The following is a 20,631-nucleotide window of genomic DNA, read 5'->3' on the forward strand; positions in this document are numbered from 1 at the left end:
TTGATAAATTTTTTACTTTCCAAATTAAATTAAATTTTTGAAGAAATTGAATTTAACTTAGTGCAATCATTTCAACATTTTTACGAAAATGTTCCATACGTTATTTATTTTTTCATTATTCCTAAAAAATTATGAATAGCGAACTTGTCTGCTTTCTGAAGATAGTGGATCAATTATATTAAATACTAATAGGTATAATATAATTAATATAATTTAATTTTAAATAGGTTAACTATGTATGTAATGTTATTATCCTATTATATTTTATGTTGTAGACTAATGATATCGTTAAACCGTTATGAGGAACTATTTATACAATAAAAAGGTATATATTTTTTATAAAATGATAAAAATTATTACAATTAAATGCATATACTTTTATTATTAGATAATAACATAAACAGGTATAAAACTTCACAAATACTAAGAAAAAAAATAGTTTCTATAACAATAATGTTTCTTCGAAAGTAATGAAAAGCTGATAACAATGAACTACTTTAATAAACGAATACACAAAAATATTATAAAAATATCGTTATTTTTTTAATGTATAATATGTCCTTATATATAGTACCTTCTAATCCACAGATTTATCAAACGCTTTTTAATTATTAATTGACTTTAACGATGAAACCGTTCGCATTTAAAATAAACATAAATGACAAAGGTGAAAGGTTTTCTGAAAAATGCTTTTAACCCAGTTAAATCATCACTCGTAACCCTTTTCGTATAATCTTTCAAAAACATGTATTTATATTTTATTTTTGTTATGCTCGTTTGACAGTAAAATCATATTATAACGCAACATTTTTTTTATGTGACGAGGGGTGTTGGAAAATAATAACACAAAAACAAATGTCTTTCACTGGTGATTAAATATAATGTAATAGGATCATGGCGTTTTCTGACACCTAATAATTAAAAAATACAATCACTAACGATTATTTAAGATTATATGGAAAAATATCGACATTGAGTATAGCATTTGTAACAAAATGTACACCAATAATATGTGTATGTAGCGGCGTCCATGATTATTTGTACCGACAGAGGAAAGTATTCGCGTTGAATATTTTATTTTGTTTTACGATACAAAAATACTCCAATAACTATAACAAAAAAACTTTACCAATGGACTTTTTGTGTGATTAATAAGCAGTTTTGAAAGTTGACAACTCAGAAGATTATATGCAGTTACAACTTACGAGACTAGAAATATAAATTGCTCAAACAGCATTTAACAGCTTTTAAATTTTATTATTAACAATATAATACTACGAAGCATTTAATAATCAGTCATTGTTCGAAGTAAAGTATAGGTGAAGCGAAGTGCTATTGCCTCCGAACTCATTATGTGCCCGCCTACACGGATATGATAATCATTTAAAAACTTTCTCTAGCACACTTGCAAATTTGTAGCCCCGGTTGCTGACAAAATTAAATTAAAATTTATTGAACATCGTGTAATGAAATATGCACGCACGAGTAGGTAGCAATCTTTGTATACTTGTTATCTGCAAAAAGCTGTTATATCGAGTAAAAAAATAAATGGAACCATATTACTACATAAATATCGTTAATATAATAAGTCTGTAATATACCTTTGCTTATGGTTATGGATTAACAGACGATTTATATACTATATATTTTAATGTATTTTGTCACCGCGTAGAAAATTACTTTTTTCATATATAACTTAAACTAATTAAACGGTGCGTACTGGTTCGAAGTGGGAGGGGGGTAAGGATGGATAACATCTCTATAATTATTTTGTCTAGAATCCCTTCTAAGATTTTTTTAGGGTATAATGTATATAGTATTTATTTCACAACATAATGTCCATCAAATCGAACTACAAAATCGTTTGCAATTAAAATAAATACTAAAAAATTATTCTCATTAAAACAACATAACCATGCTCGTTACATTACTACTTACCATATTCTGAAGATAATATTTAGATAATCAATTATAAAAGATAAACTCAACACCTATCAAAACCTGTAATATTAAATGCATTCTATAGAGTGCACTTTAGAGCGCAGGCCAACAAATTGTAGGTACACCTTTATTTTGTTTAACTTATCCGTAAGATCTGTACACAAATACATTTTATATTATACAGTGAATTTTAAAACCAGACTTCTAAATTATATATTATTTTTGATGTTTATATATTTGTTGTGCCTTCTAAGATAATAAACTGAAACGGAATGAAAACAAGAAGAAAATTACTATTCTTTGCATAAAATATTGTATTTCTTTTTGTGAATATTAATAGACGGTAAACGTAGCTCATTTTAAATCTTCTTTAACCAAACAAATATTCATTACCGGTGTCCTTAAGGCAGTTTTATAGACGTTTTACGTACAGTAGTTTCCATTACCTAATATGTACGGACGCACGTTAATTACGTCACGCCAAATCGCAAATGCGCTGTACAAGATATACCCACTTACGCAACCCTACAACTATACGTTATTATCATCACGCGCCAGCGGAACATGCGAATTATACTGACGATTCGCCATTATACTGACAGCGCCTTCGAAAATTCACTCACTCTACACGGTGGAAAATAAACGTAAATGACGCGTTATTGTCATATCGCACTTCATACTTGGGTAAGCGAGACCATCACAATAATAACCATAGGGGAAAGCCCATACAGACATTTACACGTTAATCGAAACAATATTATAATCCTATAAAGGAGATATGCACACCCTGACAACTTCTATAGGTACATCGGGTATTATAGATGCAAGTCAGGTTGGTCGTCTATACCTCTCGCGGATTTCGTATGCAAAAACGTTCATAATAATATGCTTACACGTGCCGACGAGAGATGCAAGTCGAGTTTATTTATATTATACAACGGTATACATGATATATATTTTAACGCTTTTGTGTACAAAGTATTTTTTTGATACAAAAATGTATTTAAAATATCAAACAGTCATATTATTATCTAATATATTATACATAATTTCGTTCATATCACAGTATCACAACACAAATAACGTAAAATATGACGATACGTATAAAAAAGAATAAGAGTAAAACGTTTTAAATCATTCAAGAAAACCAAATAATTAATTTTTACCTTTTTATTATTACTTATTATTTCTTTTATACATATATATATATATAATGACATTATACCTAGGTACCTACCGTATAATAAATAGTTTTGAAAAATTAATTTCAAATTGAATCCAAAATATTAGTTAAAATACACAAAAATTTGTAGCTATTTATATTTTATAAATCTCGTGATTCTTCATTCTAGTAGGTACACACTATTTTTTACAGATGAGTGAACTTTATTGTAATTCGGAGTACGGATAAAAATTTTCATCACATTCTCTGAAAATATCCTTCCATGAATATATTATTAAATGTTCAATTAATATTGACATTTCTGATTTTGTTTAGAAATTCAAATATTATATAATATTTGCTATTTGTTGTTGTTAACGTGCATTGATGAATACGCATCTTAATTTTTCAGCTTTAATTACCCAAATCTGATCACGTACTAAATAATACTAATTTATTTGTCGCGTTAGATAAGGTTAGATAATTACTTTTCGTTGTATTACATTCGTGTATTTTGTTATTTACTAACAGGCACTTAGCGCATTTAGTATATTTGATAATAATTAACAATATTAATTTGATTTTCAGTGAGAATGCACGTTTTACACGAATTAAATTGGACAAAATTAGTGTACGAGCCGCTGCACAAGTTCGAGACTCAGATCATATCAACAAAAAACATACAAGGATACGACAGCAAAAACACGGAACAGTGGTCATTAACAGGCGCGCTATTATACTCGGTCACGGTTATCACAACGATCGGTAAGCGCATTATACGTGATTCTTAATTGTATATATTATAAGTTATAAATACTGTTATAATATTTGTTATCATTACGACAGTAATACGATTTCGAAACTTTTTAGATTCAAAACTGAAAGTTGTACCAACCACCATGTAGTATAATATGCGTTTGATACTTTGTGGCGAGACATCTCCAAAAAACTTTAATTTTGAATCGATTGCTTTATGAACATTTCGTTTAACAGTTTTTATTGTAATATACTTAAATGAACTAAGTATATAACATATATTTTTCTAAAACTAAAGCGATTAAATAGGACATATTAATAAATTAAATAATATTGTTATATAATGGGCTCGTTCATTTATATATTACTAGCTGTTCTCAAACACTTTGTTGTCCATAAAAAATGCATCCATGTTAAATATAATGTTGCTTAATGCTAACGTTTAGCGAAACGTGAGTGAAAACTTCAAATCACCACGATGAAAGCACAAATCAATCATTAAACCAATGACGACCACGACATCGCGATGCATTCGTTAACCATATTTTTTATCATAATAAAACGTCGATTTTTCGACATCGATTTTAGCTCTTGAATCTTGATTAGCACTGTCATAAGCGTTCAGCTTCACGCCATCTGTCTAACTTTTGCTCTTCTGATGTTTTAATAGTTCTTAAAATAGAAGCTCTGATCCGATCACTTTCTCAGCTTGCATCTACTTCTTAAGATTTTTCATAAGATCTTATGGCTGACATTAGCCGCGCATGTCTTGGTTAATCTTCTAATGTTTTTCGTGGAAATTCAAATAATGTTCAGTATTTATTGTTGTATTGACAAATGAAGCATCTAAAGGTAGTTTATTTGTGTGTGACACAAATGTCATCCATATTTCCGACACGTTACATTACATATATTCACTTAAATACTAATTATTAATCCAATAATAATCAATTACTTTTTTTCGTGTCACCCGTGTTACCATAGTAATCCACGTATCAAAAAAAAAAAAATGTATTCAATATAATATAACATTTTCCATTTTTACCCCCTTTTAACCTCTCGGGGTGAATTTTGCAAAACCCGATCTTATCGGATATTTTCTACATGTATATTACAACTTACCTACCAAATTTACATTATTTATTAATGCATACTTAATAGAACAATTAATTTTCGAGATTTCGTGTTTAATCGAAAATAGTCGATATACGAGTACCTATATAAAAATATAAATATAGACTGATATTAATTCATTCATAATAACTAGGAACATACAATATCACATTTTTTAAACATATATTTTGATTCAAAAAAATATCATCTATACAATTGGTATATATGTATAGTACAATATTATGTATTTTGTTTAAGATGTATAGGTACTACCTATACTTGAAATACGATAATAATATTTGCTAAATAATTTTAAAAGATACTATTATAGTAATTTTTTTTTCTCTAAAATACTGCAAATTACTTAGGTGAGTTATTATATTAGATAATTTAGAATATTTTTTAACTCTTCTAGAAAATTTGTTATTGATTTATTTATGTCAATTACTTCTATTTGCGTCTAATGAGTATAGAATTGACCCGAAGTAGCCTACGCAAAGATTAAACGGGACTTAAAATAGAACACCATAATCTGGTGGCTTAAACATCGCGTATAACTTCAATCTAACATTGTCTGTTATGAAAACTTTATTATAAGCTATTTCTTACGGCATGGAAGCTCATTTTTTGTTTTTTTACTTTAATATTGTCAGGACTTGGGAAAGCTAGATTCAGAAGAATTTGAGCGATTTTCTTTTAGGTCTACACCGAAAGGTATCATTAGTAGGATTGCACATATTGTGCAAAGAGCTGGATCCAAAGTTTTTTGTAGAATTAATATTAAAATTTATATAATTAATTAGGCAAGTAAGTTAGTGTAGTTTTGTTTATTTTACCAGAGTTATTTATATTATTAATTGTACCGCAATTTATATTTGGAGTTGGGGACATAGCCTTCGAGAACAAAGGATACGATCCACTGCATGTCATCTGCGCCAGCGTTTTATCTACAGCAATAAGTTCGATGAATGTTAGATAACAGCATTTTATTAATAGTAATGACTAATTAATAATGAACTCAATTTTTATAAAAGCACGACGAATAAAATAGATATACTTACGAATTCAAAGTTAATTTTATATATTTGAATTGAATACTTTACGTGCTAATTTTATTGTATTCAATAACTAAGAATGAGAATCGCAAGCCATTTTATAGAACAAAAACTAGGAATATGCATCGTGAAATAAACGATTAAAATAAAAAATGAAGAATGATGATAACGTGTTAGGAAGTCTTTAATTAGAAACACCTTATGCTTTTTATTTAAGTTATCATATCATGGCACCATTTCCGCTTGAGTCGTTACCATTTATCTTATAAGTAATAGTAATGTACTAATGTATTTCACTCTTCTGTCGTAGCCCACATATTTTAGGTCTGTGTTAAATTCTGGTTTAAATAGAAAGCATGCAGTATTATCTTAATTTATTAAACTTATAAAACTACAAATTATTAAAAAAAAAGAAAAGTAGTACAGTTATCATATTTATAAATCACTGTTTGGAGTAACCTGCTACAAAGGGGTGTATTTAATTTAGTAGAAAAATACTTAATATGAAAAATGAGATAAAATAATAATTCAAAGTGAATTTAAATTGAAATAACTGTTTATATCTTTATTTAAAGAATTACTAATAAAAATAAATATTTATAAATAGGTAGGTATTGTAACTAAAGATTAATTTTTTAATGAAATCTGAATAAGCAATTAGAGTGTAATAAACAATGTTAATAAAATTATAAAATGAATCTCAGTCATAAAATTATCTACTAAATTTCTTACAAAAAGTACTTAACAAAAAATAATTCTATAATAATATTATAATATATAATACGTTACTTACAATTTTATCTTATATAATAGCATTTACTTTAATATTCAATTGTGTAACAACTTGAGGAATAATTATATGACAGTTTAAACATAATAATTATAATAAATTATTAAATATTTATGTACAAAGTATCTCCTTGCTTTTCTACTAAAATTAATTGCAAACTATGAATGAAGACAGTACTCTGGTCGGAAATAGAATTACTTACATTCCTCAATTTAGTACTATAAAAAATAAAAATGATATTATTTGCAAAAACACGAAATCGTTAAAAAGTAGCTTTAACATCGAGCAACAATGTAAATATTCAAAATAAAAGAAGGTACCTAATCAAATATCATAAAATAATATATAACAACGTATTTGAAAATATTAAACTTTCAAAGTATTTCCTAAGTCAAATAAAATCCCCACGAATAAAATCCAAAAGTTATTTACTTTTATACATATGTCTTAAATTTTTCTCTTCTTGTTTTAATGTTTAAATAGTTATTGAAACTTTATAAAAAACAAACATAACATTTATTGCCCACCTTATGCACTTAACTTCTCGTCAAGAAAAGAAAACTATTTGTTATCAAATAAAACGCAGCACAAAACAATGTAAATAAAACACAATAGAACATGCGTCAAACCCTAACATTAAAGAATGATAAAAAAAAATTCAATATACATATGTGAATATAACAAACTGATTTTATAATAACTGTAACTAATACTTCGAAAATAAATACACTTAAAAGTAAAAACTTTGTATTGGCTTAATATAATATGCATGTATGTACATTGTACAATATGTAACGTTTTACAAATACATAATATTATATAAATATAATTATTATGAACTCGATGTATCCATAGACCATATAGTATAAACTTAAATCTATAATTTAAATCTATTACAAATATAATGTAATATGAATAGTTTCTTTAGCCAAACAAATACAAACTACTTTTATAATAAATAAAATAAAATTATTCAGATTCTATCGTAATGTGTAAGTTTATTTTTTCATTTGTATTATACTATATAAACTTGCAGTTAATTGTGCCTATTTATCTACTTATCAACCTTAAACTTATTAACTTCAAATAAAAGTTGTTTTAATATGTATAATTCCGAATGAAAAATATTCAAATATTATTAAGTCGATCAATAACTATATTTTGTACAGTTAAAATGAATCAAAATGCTGTCGTCAACTTTAGTAAAATAATTATTCCTATTTATTGAACATTCTTACACATTATGTGATTTTACCATTCACAATACTTTGACTACTTTCAGTTGCCTGACCTTAAAATATTATAAATGGTAATTTTATAGCAGTGAATACTAATTTCTAAATTCAAAAAGTATAGACATTTTTTAAAATAATATTATATATATTAAATTTGTTATAGTTAATATTTTATTTTTACTTTTTAAATTGATTAAAATAAAATTTAAAATTTAATTTTATATTCATTTATATACTCTAAATAGTTATAGTAAAATTAAGGTAAACAGAAAAAAATTTAAAATGTTATTATTTATGTAATTCTCATAAATTACCTATTTTATGTTCCAACAATATTCATCAATGGAGATTATAGTTTAATATTTAATATTCATAAATAATGCAATGTGTTTGAACTGTCAAAATTACTTATAATCTTCTAAGAAATTAATATTAGTTAAAATTAAAATAATGATTGGATAGTTAAACATTTGAATTTAGAAAGCAATTATTTAAATGGTTATTTTTAATTAAATATTTAAGTATTTTTTTAAGATTAAAAATAGTTTATTTGTTTCCCTTCAATAATATAAGGCGTTAAACAAAGTGTCTAAAAAACTTTTGAAACGTGCAATATACGTATATATTATTACTAAATTCAAATTACAGAACAAACCATTAATTTAAATTTTTCTTGTTGTAGTAATTATTATTAAACGAAAACTAAACTCTTAAAACTTATACAGTTTTACAAATATCATGCTTGTAATATATTTTTTATAATACCGGGTGCTTCAATCAACATTAAAACATTCACTATCTCGAAATGATTTGAAAATAACATTTTTACATGATTTAAGTCATAACTTAATACTTATATTATATTTTGTAATAACTAAAAAGAACCAATAAAATAGGTTTATTTAAATAATTTTGATTTAAGATAATTATTATGTAATTACAATTTATAATAACTTTTTTTGATGATTAGATGGCGGATTTTTCATCTTTTATTTTTTATTTTCTATATTTGGAACAATAAAAATACTTTTATATTCAACGTTAGGGTGGTTTCTAGTTTGATTAATCAAAAATAATATATTTATATATATATATACTATTTTCATCGGAAAACCAAAATATTTAAGGAAAACGGGAATTTATACACAAAACCAGTTTTTGACAAAATTATATCTTTATTTTGTTATAATTCAAAATTAAGACATTTTAAATTTTTACCAAGTGTTTATAATAATATAATTTTGTCTTTATATAATGTACATTTTTTATCTCTTTTTATTCTTATTTTGTGTTTTAATCTCAATAGAAATGTTTTCACTCAGTCAAAAAGCTTAAAATTTTAAAATAAAATAGGTTTCTCATACGTATTTATGACCTTTTTGAGCAGTAAAAATGCTACAATTTTCCACTTTAGTCTTTAAGAGTGATTCGGGTAGCAAATTGGTTCTAGTTAGTACTTTGCATAACAATATTCTTTTTTTTATTATAATTCAAAAATATTATTCGTGGAGACATAAAACGTTTACATATATTATACATTTTTCTATACCTACGCAATAAATTTGTTTAAATATGTATAGATTAAATTATAGATAATACCTGTTTATACTATAATCTATTTACACTATTTAACGGTTAAGTAATATTTATTTAAAAATAAATAACATTATTAGTATAACATGATAATTTATTTATTACATATTCAATGTTTTAGAAAAAAATTATGTCAACCTAATTTAATACTAACAGTGGAATAATTCAAACTTTATACGTCCATTTCAATAAACCGTTAAACACTAGAACGGTACACAGTTACTCGAACGATTTTTTATATCGAAATTCTTAAAAAATGTATTCAAAAGTTCAAAAATCAAATAATTACTAAAAATCTAAAATGTGTACATACATATAGGATATAGCTATTAGTTGTTTTAAAATGTATGTGCAAAAACGATAATTTGTATCGCTATATTGTTAGATTATTTTTAAAATAGTCATTCTTTTAATTTATTGTGATATATTTTATATAGATATAATGCAGGAATCGACGAGTTTTTTATAATTAAAAAAAAAATTATTTTAAACCGAATCGTTCATACAGCGTATTTTTCTCTTATTCGTTTTATCGATTTTTCTTTTTATATTTATTTGTTCATAAAATGAGTGTATTTTTTTCAGGCTACGGTAATTTGGCACCAAAAACACCAGAAGGCAAAATCGTAACTATGGTCTACGCATTATTCGGCGTGCCGCTAATGTTGCTGTGCATATCAAATCTGGGGTCCCTGTTGGCCGGCACTTTCCAGTTCGCATACTCCCACTCGTGCTGTTTCTCTAAGAGGAAATCGGGTAAGGGAAAAAATTTAATTTAACAAATAATAAAAAAAAAAAAAAAAACGTACCAGTCGTTGTAGGGTTAAAACGTAATATTATCACGTCTGCAGCGTACACCTCTAAATATACGTATATTATGTGTTATATGTATTCGAGTGTACTCCCCCCCCCGAACCACTACATCCAATCGACCCTACAAAAATCACGGATATCACGTGCATGGGGATAATGAAGTTCCGCTTCGACTTGATTGAATACCGAGACGGTGTTATATATAACTTTATACATACCCACGTCCTATGCACACACTTACATATATGTATGTGCATGATAATATATATATAAATTCTATATTTTATATAAATATATAGGTATATAGTTTGTGTGCATTATCAATTGTAATATCGTTAATGGTTTTTCATATTTTAGCTCCTCCCCCACCCTGGAGCACCGAACAAAGTTTTTTTCTATGTAAGCGCAATGCTATAGTATATTATTATTATAATACGCCAAACGCGCATTATTATACATAAATAGTGTATATACATACAGTTGTGTAGTGGGTGAACGTGAAAATCTAATTTTGAGACTAAAACATATTTTTCTTGTAGATAATATTACTCTGACCTTTTCGCGTTCCCATATACACTGTATTATATATATATAATATATTATACTGCTTTATGGAAGATTACTTAAAGAAAATTTCATGGTACGCCAAAGATATTTTTTATGACGATGTGTGTATGTATGTGTGTGTGTGTGTGTGTTTATTTAAAATATTATGCAAACTAATATTCTATTGTTAACACAAGGTATTAAATAACCTGGAGCAAAAAAAGGCTCGTTTAAAATATATTATCTCGGTGTATAATGGACTGAGTTATTTTTTCTGTGCCGATGACGAACCCATAATATTCCATACATAGTGCGGTTGATATTTCGTTACCGTGGTTGGATATCAACGTAAACCCAACACGAAATATAATATTTATCCGCATTAAAAGCTAAAGCAATGATATTATTTTAATCATTGTTCCATATAAACGTTATTTTATTTATTTTTAACCTAAACATTTTATTTATGTTCTTATCATAAAAATAATAAGTCATATAAACACTTAAGATTAGGTTAAAGCTCTTTACACAGGATCAGATAAAGTAATTTGTGAAGTTGAAAACATTTTAAATTATGCAGCTTTGTCTGAATAACTCGAATTCCATAAAAAAAAAATCTTTGAAAAACACTTTTACAAATAATAATAATTCTGCTATAGCAGTATAAATAAACTTGTCAACATAGTGCTTGTTTAGATAATGAAATCCAAAGTTCTCTTTGTGAACTTAGTAAATAATTATTTATTTGAGTGTATTTATAGAAGTTTGGTTTGAGTTACATTATAGCTTACAATGGTATTTTTACTAGATATTTTAACTAAAGAAATAAATATATTACAATCTACAATATTATTGTAGTATTTATTTTTATCTTTTTATAGATAATATATTTCTGCCTGTATAAAAACTTTAATGAATGATGTTTAAAAAATAGACAGTATTATTTTTTAATGTAAAACGAATAATAAGCCATCATATTCCAAAAAAATATTTTAATACCATCCTAGTTAGTTACCTTTTTTAATTAAACAATAGCTCTTTATTCCACATAATTTATAATTATATAATGGCAATAAAAAAAAAGTATTTAATGCATCCAAAACTACAATTCATTCGGAAATAGCTATATTATTTCACCATTTAAATACCTTACTCTATGCGTATTATAATAACCACGCTTAAATACAATTAAGTGATTGTAATAATAGTACAATATAAGGCACTCTGTGTAACATAGAAAATAGAATCATATTGGGTGTTTGATCGTTATCTCTCTAGAATTTGTTAATTATTATTTGAACCATATCATTTGATGTTAAAATTATAAAAAAAATGGTTCAAGTTTTAATTCTGTGAAGCTATAAAATCAAAAAATTGAATGACGACCAAATGGAAGCGAGATTTAGACGAGACCAAAATATTTTTTCGTTTAGTTTACGATATTCAACTGTATCACCGTCGTGAATTCAAATAGAAATTATAGGTATCAGTAATTTTAGAATTATTATGCTGAAAAGCTAGCAACAAAAATGGGAAAAAATATAAACAAACATTTTCAGCAGAACATAAATATTAAATTAAATTAGGACTCATTATTCGTCTACCACGACACCGGTGACACTAACTGTGATTTATATACATTTCGATTGCTATAGTTTATTAGCCCTCTTTTTTTCTTCTGGAAGACACCAGGTAATTTTTTACTTCAAAAAGTTTATTATCTCTACCCACCCAGGTTCTGTATTTCAATCTTCTAGTGGCTTCATAATAATATAAATAATCTTATTTTAAAAATTATGAAATGTTGACAAATATATATATATATAAGTTACTTTCTTGCTGCTGTTTGAAAACTGAATTATTTTTTTAGTATAAGAAAACGTATCGTCTGAATTCACTTTATGCAATAAATAACGCCATGAAGAGTATCTGTCAAGTCTTAGTTTCTTTTTTTCATTATTTGTATTTATACTAGAACGTTCAACGTTTTTGTAATTTATTTCAATAGGTATCTACTTATATAAAATAAAATACATATTATATATCTTTAAGAAATATATGGTCTAGTATCTTTAAAAAGAAAACAACGATCGAAGTAATAAAAAAAAAAAAATAATAATAATAATAATAATAATAATAATAAAAAATTAATAAAATTAATTAATTTATTGATTTTGAAAAATATGTTTTTTAGTTAACTTTAAGCAATCTATTATTTTATTTGTATTATACAAAGTTGGGCAAATTGTGTATTCAATTTTATACAAGAAAAATATATCATTGAATGAGAGTGGTTATACTTTTATTTGTTTTTGAAATATGTTGCTATTTTTGTGGGAAAAATAATGATGTGTATATTATGCAGATAAATGATAAATAAAAAATAAAATATAAGAAAAGCAAATTCAAGATTTGGGAGTTAGATTTTGATAATAGTATCATTTGGCTTGAAATAAACTGCTGGCACCCAAAATAAATTAAATACATTTTTTTCAAAAAATTATAAATAAAACTATAACTACGATACTACTTTATATGACTATAATAATCAACAACACAAAACTTTTGCTTTTAAAACATTGTACACATTTAAAATATAATATAATCAATTTAAATATTATTTGAACAATGCACATTAGGTAGAAAACCACTTGACCGGGTTTGTATGAAACGTTTAGTTATGTAAATTTGGAAACAATGAGTTATCACATGCTTTAAACAATCCTAAGTAAAATACAACTCCATCTCATGTAAAAAAATTATACCCAAACCTATAAAAAACAGTTTCTTGGATTTTTTTTTTTACTTTTCACAAAAAGTACGAAAATAATAATTGCTTACATTAATTTGGTGACAATGTTATAAATTTATAAAAAAAAATATTCTTGTTATGTAAGACATAATATAATAAACAAAAATATTTTCATGGATTTTTTTTTTATTGTTTAAATAACAGTAATAAGTTAACGTTTCTGTTAAATTAATTATGAATTATAATTATATATTATGTATTATTTTATTGACATTATTTTTAAAACCAACAAAAAATAATAAATTATCTATATTTTAAAGTGCCGTCCGTTTTTTAATTGTGAATAAACTAGATTTATATATGCTATTGAAACGATAATATAATACATCTTATTTGTACGGTATTATATCAGTAATGAATCGAAATAGGATGTAAATATCACAATTATAATCTGTTAAATTTATGTAGTACTATACATAGTTATTTGTATAAAATACATGGAATACAAAACGTAGAAAAATACAAAATACAACATGTATTGTAAATTAAAAAAAGAAAAAAGTAATGGTGATTTTTGACAATTTAATAAATTGCCAGTATTAAGCAATACGTCCATTCACATAAAAAATAATCTTCAACTATTCATGCTAAACATGACTGGACATATTAAATAAACGATTAAGACATATTAAGCATTATTAAGATCGATTACATTTTTTTTCCTCTACATTTAATATGTTTTACTCAATGTCTCATCTATCAATTGACTTTTTATTAGATCTCGTTTAATGTGTTGTTATAGACTAATTTCTAATTAACCAGTATCAGCACTAAACAGTCTGTCACTTAAATTTAAAATACCCAAAAATCGCAATATAGACATGACTGTTTTAAAATATTTATTACAAGGAATATTTTTCCTTTGAGAACGCATTAAAGTGTTAAACTTATACTAAATCATAATCATATATTAATATTACTTATAATAAATTATGTTGATACCGATACATAATTCTAGCAGTTAACTGAAAGCTGATAACCAATCAATATAGGTAAGTAGTATTGGAGTGATCAAATTATTTTAATAATATATAACATACACACGGGAAGAAATTTACCCATTAAAATGTCCAATCTATATTAATGAAGATATCGTAAAATAATATTATCAACATAGTTTTATAAAAGATTAAAATTTATATACCTATACGTATAAATTTATAAAACTGTGATAGCTAAACAATTATAATATTTATTTATTTTTTTATCATTGTTTTGTGTTTTAAAGAACATTTAAAAATATCAAATTTGTTCTTCAATAAATGATTTATTTCAAATTAAAATAATTCGAAAAATCGTAAATTTATATTTTACTATATTATAGTAACAATTATAAGAATAAAAAAAATATACAGCAACATTAAATCTTTGTATATATATTTTAATACTTTGTTCAGTGTGAATAATCATCTTAATTGGGTTTTTATAATTAGCTTTTTTTATGGAAAATTATTTTTAGTAACTTTAAAGTTTTTCCTATCTTATAAATAATTTTTAATATAATTTAGCATAATAATCTAATACAATAAATAATAAAATGTAGGTACTTTATTTTATGAAATAAAATGGTGTTTATGAAAGTTTATTTTAAATTTTAAATTTAAATTTCTGCAATTTTTACTATACGATTGCCTCGATCATTAACCTTGATCACATATTGATTTCACTTAATAAATAATATTTAAAAACATTTTTGGTTTAATGTGTTATGTTTTTTGCCAGTTTTTAATGAAATTAAAATATGTTATATACCTTACCGAGGATTCCAAAATGTGTCGTCTTTCTTGTATGCGATTAAATCTTAATCGAGGAATTTCTTCGAATTATCTTTCAATGGTTTCCTTCTTTGAGTTATTCTGACTGCGCTGATTCAACTTTTCTCCCATATCCTTCTTAATTGCTCTTCTTTGTCATGTTTACGTACTTTCTACTCTCCACACTTTGTAATATTATCATGAAGTCCTTTTTAGCTCAAAACTCAATCATATTGTCAATTTTATCTCTTAACTTTTGTGGATTGGTTCAGTTATCATTATTATCAAATATCTGTATTGCGTAATCTTAATCCATTCAATTGTTGTATAACATAATTTGTCATAATTTCAAACTAATTCTAAGTTGCTTTATATTTTCATAGATTAAATAATAATAATATTATTTGAATAATTTTACAGCATGTCTACTGATTTGCGTTGAAACAAATCTCCCAGTGTACATCTACGCTCAATAATTTTCAAATCTAAACAAAAATAGATAACACTTAAAGCATTAGATTTCCATTAAGTATAATGAGGGTACTTAAAAATTGTGTTCTCAAAAATGTTTATAGTTAATGAGCATTTTTGTCCTAACATTTTTCTGAACAATATTATTGTCATCATTATTTTTATCGCATTAATAAGAACAATTATAATTCCTATATATATATTTACCTTTAATGCGTTTTTTTTTTTTTAAAGTAATGAAAACTATCTTTTTGTCTCCCTTTTTCATCGGTATATTATTACATTGTCTACAAAATAATAAATAAGTGTTTACCTCAAACTATTATCATATTAAAAAATGTTCATTTACGATTAACCATGGATTGCAATATCACTAGTACCTGGACCACGTACATATGACGTAGATAATACTTCCTACGTATTTATTCACTGCACTTTCTACTATCTGCTGGAATAATAAAAACTTTGTAATTTAATCTTTAGCAAAAGTATCAAATTGTATTACTATTGCATCATCTACAATTACATTCAATTCAGATACTTTTATCAAGATTTGCGTATTCTGTGCGCGTTCGTTGTACCATTTTTGATTATGCTCATTTAATTTTTGTTTTCTTATATTTGTTTTATTTTCGATAAAATAACAATTTAATATGTACACTGTACAGTATAAGTATAATAAGTTTGAATTAAATCTATTCCTCCTGTTATCTTAAGATATTATTTTCTAAAACAAATTTACACATTTCTCATTTCACATTATTGATTTAATAAAAAAACAAGATAAGTATTCAAACGGAACAAATTATTTTAAGGTATAGAACTATAAAACATAAAACATGATCATTTATTATATACTTTTACAGTTTTTTGTATTTATAAGTTAGATACAAAAATATAATATTATGGGATTTATTTATTTTCTACATATATTCCATGTTTGCATTATACAATATATAATATACGAGATTAAGCTATGCTACAGCCCAAAGAATAATACACAAGATAACCAAATTCACGGCGTAGAGAAAAAATCCACTTATTTAAATTAGCTTTGGAATAAATTTGTATGCTAATAAAATACTAACAATACTAAATATTTAATTTAACTCATCTTATCTGTGAACTGTATTTTTATTATAATACCAATACGGAAGTTGTTAATTTTATTATGTAATAAAACGTAAGTGTAAGTTACTTGGTATATTATTATATTTACAAATATAATAAAATGTAGTGGTTTTTTTTTTTTAATCCATCTATAACATTTTTATTAAATTGTGATTTTACAAAAAAAAAAAACAATTATTTTAATATTTCTATAAAAATTGATGAAAATTTGCTATACAAAAATAAATTATTATTACCATTATTATTATTTTTATTTTTTTTTTAATAATGCACAGAAATATAACAACTTATTTTGTTATTGGCTACATTATTTAGAAAACTTTTCATTTTTATTAATTATTCTATAATTTTTATTTTTTAAGTTAAATTTAAAATGAATATTATATTATAATCGATAATAATACACTGTCTGTTATTGTTTACCTTAAAAATTGTAAAGATACGATTAAATACTCATTACTATCTTGAACAGGAGCTTACAATAATATAAGTATACCTATACGTATTTGGTACATAATTCTATGTTGAGATAGTAAATAAGTTCACGAATAAGAGATTTCTACCTTGGTACAAAATCGTTTGCGTATCAGCATTTAACACAGTCAATAGACATAATATTATTATCCTATAAATTTAATAACAGGATACAGCTACAGTATTAATAACAAGAGTATAATATAAATTAATAACACTTTTATCATTATAACTTAATATACGCTTATAAGGAAGATTTACATTATTCGGTTCAATATTCATTGAGGTCAGTAAATGGCTTAGGACGTAATTTGTAATTCCTTGCCTTAAGTCAGTCCAGAACTATTTACGATTGATTTGTGGCTATCGCTCTGAAGAGCGATAAAAAAAATCAAAGAACACGATTCGAAATATAAATGAGTAAATTTGTGTACAGTTATAGTGAATTTGTATTTATTCACCATGCGTCAACATTTTGTGAAAATGTTTAAATAAATATTGAAGATTTTCATATTTGATTAAATTTTTATCGAGGAGTAGACGAGAAACAAAATTTACAAGGGTTGAAGTTAAATGCGATAACTATTGATGAATGATGATAACTATAAAATCACATTATTATATATGTTTCTATTTTATCTGTATAGTATTAACACGCTTATATTTAAAAATAAACATTTTGTATGGTAAATGTTTCCATTTTACTTTCTTTGTGTAAACATGAAATTTACAATAAGTTTATATTTTATATTTTGTGCCAAATTTAAATATTAACAAATTGACTGTTATTTCCCTTAGTTATTTTATTTATATATATCAGCTTAGTATTTACCGTCAAAAGGAATTGATTGAACATTTTTTTTTATACAAGAAAATTGTTAGAGCCTATTATATAAACTGTTTATTTTTCTATATTATTATTTAATATTGTAATAATATAAAATGTTCCTAGCTTAGTTGTGTCATGTTTATTAAAGGTACCTATTAACAATAAAAAAAAAAAAATGTAATTCAATCGAGTTTCGATTAGGTATTATAAGTTATAACTGCATGCAAGTGCATATATGCATTATATACTTAAATCTTTATATGTAGTGGGAAAATACATTTTTTTTACAATATTTGTCCTATACCTAATTGTTGAATGGAATTATATAACATATGATATTTTTAATAAAAAAAAAATGTCATGCTATGTACGGTTAAAATATAGTGAAGCATTTTATTTTTTTCAAAATCTAATCTATTACCTTTTACTTGTACTTGGCAGATATTTATATAGTTGTACATTATTTATACACTAAATTATTTACAATTTAATATCGATAATTTTAAATATTTTCTATATTATTTATAATTATGAATTATATAATAATATGGAGATAGTAATTAAGATACATTAAATATATAAAAAAAAATAGTATCAATATATTATCATAATATAATTAAACTAACATAACATAATTATTATTTATTGTACATTAATAAAATCATAAGTTGTATTAAAGACATTTTAAATTTAAAACTTTGATGAGAATATAACATTTTTGGTTGAATGAATTTTGAATTTAATTTTAAGGAGTAACTTATACACGCTATTTAAAAATAACTAAAAATTTTAATTTCTAGTATTAAGTTTTATTTCAAAATAATCTATTTATATATTTTAAAATATTTAGAAATATAAATTAAAATTTGAATAACAATTTAATTAATTACAAGTTTATTTTATAAAGCCTTGCATACGCTGGCAGCAATTTTAATGCAAATGCAATTTAAGATAACATTTTAAATAAAATACTGAGACTTTAATACTTTATCAACACTTACCAAAACCCAAAATGTTACAGCAAACTTATTCTTAACAGACATAGATTTTCTTTCGTGTGAATGTCTTATTTGATAACGTATAAACCAGTGATTTCCAACGTGGGCGCTACCGCCCCCTTGTGGAATTTTTTTAATTTGAAGGGGGCGTTTTCTTAGGGGGGCGCTAAAGGGGGTGCTCATCTTTCATTTGCATTTTTGTTGTTTATAACTGATTGCAATGTAATGTATAACTGCGTAGAATAAAAACTAATTTAAAATACTAAATGTAATATGTATTATACCTAATATTTTATAGACACTTAAATAACACCAATCTCAGGGCAGTCATTAGTCACATTAGTATTTTTTGTGTTATTATTTTACACTGACAAATTCAAAATCAAATTAAATAATTAAATAATTATTTTTTTTTATTTTTTTTTTATTTATATTATTTTATTCCTACTAATAAGTAGGTATTTAAATTTAAAATTAACTAAATTGTAGCGTTAAAATGTTAAATTATACTTTTTCTTTAATTAAATAGCTTATTAAAAAATAAAACATTAATCTTTTGAAAAAATTGATTTGTGGGGGGAGGTGTGGCATAGGATTTTTAAAATCTAAAAGGGGCCTTAAATAAAAAAAGGTTGGGAAACACTGAAATAAACCAATCAAATTAAGAATTACTTAAAATCCAAAATAAACATACAAAAAAGTTATTGGACGTTCCCGAAATAACCTATATCTTCAAATATAAAATGTTAGTTCCGTTAATAAATAACTCAAAAAAAAAATGCCAATTGTTACCCACTGATCGTGAATATACACGAATAGTATGAAGGTTTAGTTCGTAAATATTAATAAAATAATAAATGACAAATCTTAACGAATCACGAATCATGAATCATAAATCACGAATTCGTGCATACTAGTGTGCTACCTAAGCAATCAAATATAATAAGTTTTTGTTTTAAAATAATTAAAATTATATTAATGCATTTTTGGTTTTAGTAATATCTTTATATGGTTTTTCAATGTCTGTGTACATTATTATTATAGTTATTATAGTTATAAAACTCTGTTTAACGTTTTTATGTTACTTTAATTTCGAAATCTATTAGATTTTAATGAAAACCTCGAAACAAGTAAATTCTATACTCGGGACAGTATAAT

At 24.6% G+C, this 20,631-nt stretch overlaps 1 protein-coding gene across 2 annotated transcripts in view; it reads left to right on the forward strand.

The window, feature by feature from the left end:
* LOC132917112 (potassium channel subfamily K member 18-like) overlaps positions 1-20,631 on the forward strand; it is a 129,765-nt gene that overhangs the window by 78,173 nt on the left and 30,961 nt on the right. For both annotated transcript variants that reach the window (XM_060977681.1, XM_060977682.1), the window contains exons 2-3: positions 3,692-3,868; positions 10,231-10,401. In XM_060977681.1, the coding sequence (XP_060833664.1) occupies positions 3,692-3,868; positions 10,231-10,401 (348 nt within the window). The remainder of the gene's footprint in view (positions 1-3,691; positions 3,869-10,230; positions 10,402-20,631) is intronic.

Source organism: Rhopalosiphum padi, chromosome 1 (assembly GCF_020882245.1).
Source record: "Rhopalosiphum padi isolate XX-2018 chromosome 1, ASM2088224v1, whole genome shotgun sequence".
Taxonomy (NCBI): domain Eukaryota; kingdom Metazoa; phylum Arthropoda; class Insecta; order Hemiptera; family Aphididae; genus Rhopalosiphum; species Rhopalosiphum padi.